We start from the raw sequence: 8,831 nt of genomic DNA on the forward strand, positions 1-8,831 counted from the left end.
TTAATGATATTTCAATTCAATGTAATGAATTTCTGATTCCAAAAGATTGCAAAACTAATAGCAGTCAAATCTTTAATGATTACCTCAATAATGCTGATTTGACACTAGGAAGTAAAGCGAAAATAATCCTTATCGTTCCAAAATGCACCATTGTCAAGGCAGTAAGTTATACTGGAGGCGTACAGGCCATATTTGCTCAACAATTAGCATCAAACTCTCATTGTCAGAATTTTCAATGGTTAAAATATGCTCTCTGATCATACAGAGCGTTAAGTTCATTCCCGATGCAAAGTATATGCACGGCCCAGTTCAAATATCATGTGTGGAAGAGTTCGAGAACAATATATCTATTTAGAAGCACACTTCTCGTCTGTTTATCATAACGTAAAAATTCGGTCTCGGGAATTAGTTTAGTTGTACAGTACGGTGTTTATTTTTTTATTACTCGCGATTGTGAAACTCAATGATCCATCTCTGGAATGAATTTAAAACGTCGGAATTATAAAATGAATGATCTGTAAAGTTTATAAACACACGGTGAATCTCAACAACAACCAGTGTAATAAAAATATCGAGGTTACCGCATTCAACAGTAAAATCCAAAAACTAAGAAATAGGTTACTGCATTAAACAGTAAAATCCAAAAACTAAGAAATACTTTAAGGCGAACCATTATATGTTACATATTTTGGAGTTTTTATCCAGTGTAATAAATATATCGCGAATACCAAAGAGTATTTATTGCATTCAACAGTAAAATCCAAAAACTAAGAAATACTTTAAAGCGTTGTGTAACTATTACATGTTACATATTTTGGAGTTGTTACCATAATCCGAAAGACGATGAAATACTACTATTGGGTTAGTATCAGTGTTACTGCATTTTGCATTAAACAGTTTATAAAATCTAAGAACAAAAAAATATTTTAGACTATAGTCTAACTATTATACGTTTTTGGATTTTTTTGGCTGAAATCCTTAGGACTATGAAATACTATTGGGTTTTGGCTTTTTCTTTGGAGACTTGGTGTTATCTCTGGACGACTACATATTACCAAAAGATCACTTTTTCAAATTGTCCGGTTTCTTGTAAGTGCACGAAGAGAATCAAGTAAATGAGATGGGATGTGAAACCAATGGCCTGCCGGTGTGTAGTACTGATAGCATTTACTGTTCTTAGATGCTGGCATTGCAAGCGCGTAGGAATTTAAGACAGAATGGTACATGAGCCATAAATCTAAACTGCTGTTAAAATAAATTCAAACTGCCATAAACCATAAGCAAAAGTGGAATCTGGATCAACATTAAACAAGGAAATTGATTATACTGGATAACTAATTAGTGTGTCTGTCACAAAAAGAATCAAAGGGAGCTTTAGTACTCCGAGATGAATACCGGTTGTTTTATTGCAATTTGCCAATTTGTTTCCCCTCCCTGACATCGTGGGCAGGAAGTCAATGCCCGAACCATTACCCTTGCTGTGTGGTGAAGCACATGCATTTAAACACTCTTCTCTCCATCAGGAATTTGACAGAAGGCGAGTACTGACTGTCGTCTGTGCATGATAATAAAAATTGTTGACAGCTTTACCACATAGCAAGGATAGATTGAGTGTGGTGCGTTCTTGACTCCCCCAAGGTTGCCTATGCAAAAGTAGTACTAGCCAAATATAGATTAGCCCGGTTTAGCAATGGACGCTGGCTGCTGCCATCCAATATATTTCTCTCCTTTGGGCCTCATACAGGTTGGAATCCAACGCTCCGCTCAATGTGAGCTGTGCGTTGTAATTATCCAATCCCCTAGATATTTATCTTGTAGAAGTAAAATTCTAAGACGCACAGATGATGATGTTAGGCCTATGGTTAAAAACTCAAATGAAGTTATCAGTGTGTACAGCAAAGTAATTAATGGGGGGATGCAGCATATGCCTGCATCAGACATCTAGACAATGCAATGCTGCTTTGATTTGTTGCACTGCATTGCAGACGATGTGATTGACAGTTGTGGCGTGGGGTTCCATGTTTGAGGAGGGTGTATTTCCAACACTTATTTCGAATACCACCGTCAATAATGAGCCTCCTCCTGTGTTGCCAGGGCTACCAATACTGCTGCTGTTGCTAGAAGATGCCTGCAGTCTCCTGTTGTCTGAACCATCGGGCAGAATAGAGATGCCTGATGGAAGGACGGGTATGATAGATGGGTCACTCCCACTATTCATTGCGGCCTTCACAGCATTTATGTCAACTGGTGCATACACTATGAGGGACCCCGAAGTATCTGTGCAACTTTCCTGGAGAATAAACAAGTTACTCTGCATAGAAGAGTAAGCCTGTCAATTGCCACCAATTCACCTGTTAGTTGATGTTCAAATTTCTAGTTGCAGAGCTCCCATTCATCAATGTAAAAGAGATGAAACAAAAAAGCACAAACTCACTCTCAAAAGAGTAATGCAGTTTCCAGGATGGGACCCATTTGGAAAATCTACAACCTCCTCCGTCGAATTCCCACCAGAAACTGCATCCCACTGCACCCACAAGGTTTAAGAAAAAATCATTTCAGGTGAAAATTTTGGATTTATATTGAGAAGGAAATTTCTGGAGAAAACTGTTGTAATGAGAAATATAATGTCCCACGTTTCAGGTGAACACTTTTCACCCATCATCAGGAAACAGAAGCAAAAACATTTACCAATAAGATGCTTGTGCTATGGTGCGTGCTAGAGTGGTCTGATACTGTGTGTTTAGAATGCAGATAGCAAATCAGTTTTTCTACCATGGTTAGATTTTTGTTTATCTCAGAGTGAGAGTGGAAAAAGAAGATGGCCGCTGCGGGCATGAGCCATGGCTAATTGGGATGATGCTGGCTGAAAATGTTAATTTGTTGTTTTGTTTATGTTAGAAATGTACATTCACTTTTCCCACAATGATGATATCTGGATTGGAAATCTTGCCAGATAGCCACACTAAAATAGTAAATATAAATTATCCGGACTGATCAGATCCAGGAGATAAGTTCTCAGACACTGGTCAGAAAACTTTAAAGGTAAATTGTGCTAAAAATAATATTAAACTACACTAAAATAATATTTTTCTGAAACTTCCAAAAAAATAATCCCTATCATAGCACAAGTTTCAAAAATAAACTGGTTTGAGTTGAAACTTGGAAGGAGGAAGTAGTTCATAATTACCTGGGGCCTGTTTCGTTTATCTTTAAAAAATTCAAACACCCGCTGAGGAGGAACTGGCAGCCAGAGAGAAGTGGCAGCGCTGAGAACAGTGCCTGTGGAACTAGCGTTTTTCCTCGTAGTAAGGCGAACACCGTCATCATTTGATCCGGATGCAGCGCTCCACCGGTGGGCTGTTGACGCGCTAATGTTGGCGCAGAAGGTGCTCGTCATACGCTGCGCCAGCTTCATCAGGAACCTCCGCTCATCTGGGGAAGAAACTGCTGCCCAACACAAGGAATTTATGAGTCACGTACTACCAGATATTACTAGATATTACTTGGAGTCTTGACCATTTAACCACACATTTCGCCGTTGATTAATACAAGAATCGAGTCGAGTACCTCCGGGTTCTCTTGCAGACGCCATGAGATTGGCAAGCCTTTCGCAGTTCCTCTGCAGAGTCACCAACCAGCGATGCGCACCGAATGCCATTCCGCTGTTGACTAGTTGTCGATACAAGCGATGAACGCCTGCTCGATCTTCAGGCTCCACATGCTCTACCCAGGTAACCTGAATGAACCCAAAAGTAAATATCAGGAAGAAACAGTATGGATTTGGAGACCAAAAATGGAAAACACTTGATAATATTTCTTCACCTTACAATAACCATTGGTCATATCTTGAATAACAAGGCCTGAGGGAAGCTTGCGGCAGCGTAACAGCGACGCTTGTGGATTCTGTATAATGTTGTCTACAGAAACATCTACAATTGCCCATATTCCATCGGGAGATTGATGGCAATAACGAAGGAAATAAATTTCACGCGGTAAAACTAAGTGAGCTAAAACATGCAGTTCGGCATACATCTGCGAACACAAAAAAGGAAAAATTCTTTCTCAGAGCTGCCGCATACAAAGAATAATACTGAGCAAACTAGAATCAAACATTTAGCGGCAATTCACTTCATACCAGCTGCAACGAGCCATTTCTGTTCCCAGGAGTTCCAGGGATTATAACTTCTATTGTTTTAGCTCTAGCCACAATCGTCGGAAACATTTCAGCCCATTTATTCTGCAACATTAGAGCAATCAGTTACAGAAGGGATTTGATTTGAGAATGATAGAATGGATTGTTTGAGAAATTTATTTATTTAATTATTTACCGTGTCCATGAAGATATCGGCCAGTGAATGTCCATTGAGTATTACCAAGCCGGAGTCCCTCGATACCTCCTTTCTGACATTGTAGGCCTTGGAATCCATGGCTCTGGGAAATATCTTTGTGTAACATTCCAAACTGAGAACATCTTTATTGTCATTGAGATTTCTGATCCACAGCGGTTCGTCTGTATGTGCCAAGTTTGTGACCTCTTCCATAGCATTAATTGCTAGCTCTCTCATTAGATTCTTCTCTAAAGCAACGCCTGTGGGCATCGCAAATTCAGCTAAAGATTGGCTTGGGGAGATAATATCAGCTGAAGGTCCAACATTTTGTGCTCCATAGCCTACCATGCCCAGGTCCAAGGAGGACATTGAAATTGGATGTAAAGAAGCTGGTGTTTGGATAGGCCTCCCAATGTACTTTGCAGCAATACCAGACAAACGATCCAGCTGCAAGATGATGATGTCAAATGTACCGATGATTTATGAGTCTTCTTTAAAACCCACAAAAAAAAAGAAAAAAATGCAAAGCATTTTCTTAAATTTGATTAAACAAGATTGTGATTGCTAATATACCTCTTCTTTCAAGCGAGCATTTTCCAAACGTAGGCGATGTTGTTCTTCAAATGAGGTTTCTCCAGCAGGAGGTCCTCCACAATTTGAGCAAAGCACATATTTGAGGGCCTCTCGAATGGCCAGATTCTCACCTCTTATTCTTTCATTCTCTGCACGAAGTGTATTATTGTCTGCACGCTCGCCCTGAGCCTGTAGAGTAGCAAAAGCTTAAATAACTGAGCAAAACCTAATATTCTGAAATTGGTTAGTACTTGAAGAATAAAAAACGAGCATCTCTCACCTTCATTTGGGTTCGGCGATTCTGAAACCAAAACTTAACCTGCCGGGGTTCCAGACCCAGATCTCTGCTGAGCTGAAGCCTTTGTTTCTCATCAGGATGTGGGTGCTTCTTGAACAAGCTTCATGAAAAAAAAAAAAACTTCAGATCCTAGTACCAATATTTTATCAAACATGTAATCCCCTATAGACTCAATAAGACTAGAAGAACTCTAAAAGTAGTAACAATATGGTGGCCTTACGCTTCCAATTCCTGAATTTGGTGTGCAGTGTGTCTGTGATAGCGCTTCCTGGCTGGATTTTGCTGATCAGCAGCATCTTGATCTGATCCTGATCCTTCCATGTTTACTCCTACAACTCTTGCTCTCTCAATTCTCTCGTCTGTTCTTCCATTCGACACTCAATAATAACTCTTACCAATAATCCCCACTTCGTCCTCACACTTTCTGTCATCAAAAGCCCTAGATTCCTCTATAGACCCCCAAGCAACCGAGTGATGAATACTAACACCACTGAACTAACTTCTGTTACTCGGGATTATCCAGGAGACGAGTCATTCAAGTATTTTATTTTAGCACAGCTATGGCTGGAAGGCGAGGGCTTGGCTCCCCTCTTTCTGCCCCAGAAGCTCTCTCTCCACCCACACAGCCGAATAAAAAAGGGGCGCTATTAATATTCAATAATATCTCTTGGGCGAGAGCTACGCTACGACATAGAGTCTCCGTGTCCACGCAAACCACTCAAAGCTTCCTGACAATTGAAAATAAAACACGGCTTCTCTGTGGTGGCTCGTTCTCCTAGCAACGTGGCTAAAGAATGGCGGGTTAATTAACTTAGCAGAGCAAGAAGGTCAAGCAATGTTAGATTGTGGATGAAGCTTAAAATGAATGGATGAGCACTGTCAAGTAACAAGTGGCAGCAGTGACAATGAATATATATAGAACAGACCGACACAAGGGAAAACGAGTAGTAGAATTTAATTTATAATGGCGAATAGAAGATGCGTTGAGTCGGACATTAGAGTTTCGAGACAACAACCCAAAACAGCTCAGCTCAGCTCAGCTCAACTGCTGGTGGTAATGAGTTTATCGAAAATCTCCATCATCATCGACTGAATCAAATTTGTTTACGCCATCTACGAGGCGGGGAAAGCGGAATTGCTGCAGTCGAGGCCAAGGGTGAGGCGCAGGTAACGGTAAACGCTATCTGAATGTGGAGGAGCAGAAGAAATCCAAATCCAAATCGCTATCGTCAGCGTCTCCCACCGCAACAAACGCCGCACTTAATGAATTTTTCATTTCAGAAAAAAACTAACGGATGACGGCTCCATCAAACCCAAACCCAAACCCTCATCTGGACAAACCCTCATTTTTTTCTAAAACCCGGAAAAACAGAAATCCCGATTTGTGAAAACCCTAGACTTCGCGACTCATCTGAGAGCGAGAGAGAGTTCTGGGCTTCGGACCGAGTAAAAGCGACAAGGATTTCGTATTTACTGTGCACTGATGATGCCGTTGAGCGAAACCGAAATTGACCGACTCGCCCTCATTTAATGCCACCCTTTAAAGTGAAGGGCACGGTCATTCATAAAATATTTAATATTACCCTTCACCTTGCAACACGTGGTCGCCAGAGAAAAAAGGGCACTGTGCACCATTCTGAAACAATATGTCCTTAGAGGAAGGGGAGTGAGGGATTTCACAATGGAATTTGAAGGTCAAAGTGGTTAAATCTGAAACTCCGTCCTTTCGGAAGGGGAGTGATGGATTTGGCCATGGAATTTTTTTAGGGTCAAAGTGGAAATACAGAAAATTTGCTTTACGTGTAAATAGGGATGATCGGAAGTCCATAAGTGGACCTCATTTAGTTATTATGTGACTTGGTCGAGCTGTAATTCACTTTCGACGAGGTGAGTTTTCTCTAGGGGCAGTAGATTTCCCATCCGGGTGGTTAGATAGTGAATTGGTACACCCCTTTTCTTGGGTTAGTGGGTTGTACCATATGGTTTGTGAAATGGTCCAAATTTTTGTAGTGGTTTATCTTAAATATTTATCCACGTAAATGTGTGTTGTTGTTGGTGGTTATATTTAGTTAAACAAATATTTTTTAAATAATATGATAAAAGAATTTATAATTTATGAAATAATTTGAATGTTATAAGTTGTTTTTTAATAATATTGGTGTGAATATGTGTCCTTTCCGTTCATATTTGACTAAAAAGGAGTTTCTATTTTGGGTAAAGAATTGCTATTTTAGGTAAGTAATGATATGGCAAAAATGTTAAGTAAAACTTGACACGAGAACGTGAAATTTTTTAAATATGGAAATTATAATAATTAATTTTAAAATATGAAAATTATAAAAAAATAAATATTTAAGTAATTGATATTGATTTTTTCCATTAAATTTAAATAATAATAAATTTTATGGATACATAAAAATATTTATCTCTCTAATTAATATTATTTATATCTTTTTAAATAATTTTAGATTAAAATAAAAAAAAAAAAAAAAATTAGATTAAAATAATAAAAATAATAGTTTTGAGTAGATAAAGAAGGTACCTTTTAATGACCCAAAAAAGTTGGAATATCCCATATTGATTTTCGAAGAGGGGTGGATTTTAATGGAAAAGTAACTTGCTTCATAATAATAACAAATGTTTTTTAGAATGAGTTCATTTGTAAGTAAAGAAAGATGTCTATTTCTCAATATGAAGACAAAGATAAAAGTGGAAATGTTAAAAATTCACTTCTAAAATAAAATATAAATATGTAATGACAGATTAAAGTGATTAATGTGATAAGTAAAAAATTAGTTATATATATTTTGGTAACTTGCGAGGATTTTCTAGACAAAGTCTAAATTAAAGCCCACAGAACCCTTACACTAGTTATATATATCTTGGTAACTTGCGAGGATTCTATGGACAAAGTCTAAATTAAAGCGGACAAAACCCTTAGACTAATATTAACATATCATTTATGGGAATTGAACCCACATAGCAAACTACCTAAACTATAGCCCTTAACTAAAGATGAGTATATTTTCAACATCATTTAAATTATGGATACGGCTAAACTATACCCTTCAAGATTTTAGCCAATTTTAAATATATCTAAATTAAAATTAAATAAAAACTTTAATAACTAGAAAGAAAGAAATTAGACAAAGTCTAAATTAAAGTCGACAAAACCCTTAAACTAATATTAACATATCATTTATGGCAATTGAACCCGCTTGATCAACCACCTAAACTATTATCCCTTAAATAAAGATGAGTATAATTTCACCATCATTTAAACTAAGGATATGACAAAAGTATACCCATCAAGATTTTAGCCAATTCTAAATAAATCGAAATTAAAAAAATAAAAACTTTAATAACAAGAAAGAAATTTACTATAAAATTAAACCGCACACCCTTATATTTAAATGTGTGTGGGGGGTGGGTGTAAATACTAAATTATGTTTAAATCCTAAACTTTATAAATTATAAATCTAATTAATTAATGTAAAATTTTAATTATTTTGATTTCTCTCACACACATATTTTAATTGATTTAGCTTGTTAAATATGGTTTTTAAAAAAAATAAGGAAAGGTTAAAATCATTCTTTTATACAAACAAAAATAACTCTATAATCACTCAAAT

General features: G+C 37.4%; 1 protein-coding gene across 2 annotated transcripts; it reads right to left on the bottom strand.

Moving 5' to 3' along the window:
* Positions 1–1,300: 1,300 nt before the first annotated feature.
* Positions 1,301–6,687, bottom strand: LOC149267466 (homeobox-leucine zipper protein ROC8-like). Of its 2 annotated transcripts, none has more exons than XM_089433008.1 (10): positions 5,420–6,687; positions 5,182–5,299; positions 4,902–5,090; positions 4,329–4,775; positions 4,136–4,237; positions 3,823–4,032; positions 3,568–3,736; positions 3,188–3,447; positions 2,435–2,524; positions 1,301–2,329 (listed from the first exon to the last, which is right to left on the bottom strand). In XM_089433008.1, exons 1-10 carry the CDS (start codon positions 5,518–5,520, stop codon positions 1,934–1,936), a joined length of 2,082 nt encoding a protein of 693 aa, XP_089289134.1. In that variant the 5' UTR covers positions 5,521–6,687; the 3' UTR covers positions 1,301–1,933. The 2 variants fall into 2 exon arrangements, with proteins under 2 accessions (XP_089289134.1, XP_089289142.1); XM_089433016.1 differs by having other exon boundaries at positions 3,188–3,444; positions 5,420–6,682.
* Positions 6,688–8,831: the final 2,144 nt, after the last annotated feature.

The sequence above is a fragment of the Pinus tabuliformis genome, chromosome 6 (assembly GCF_031772625.1).
Source record: "Pinus tabuliformis cultivar Carrire ecotype Pingquan chromosome 6, CPIR1, whole genome shotgun sequence".
NCBI lineage: Eukaryota > Viridiplantae > Streptophyta > Pinopsida > Pinales > Pinaceae > Pinus > Pinus tabuliformis.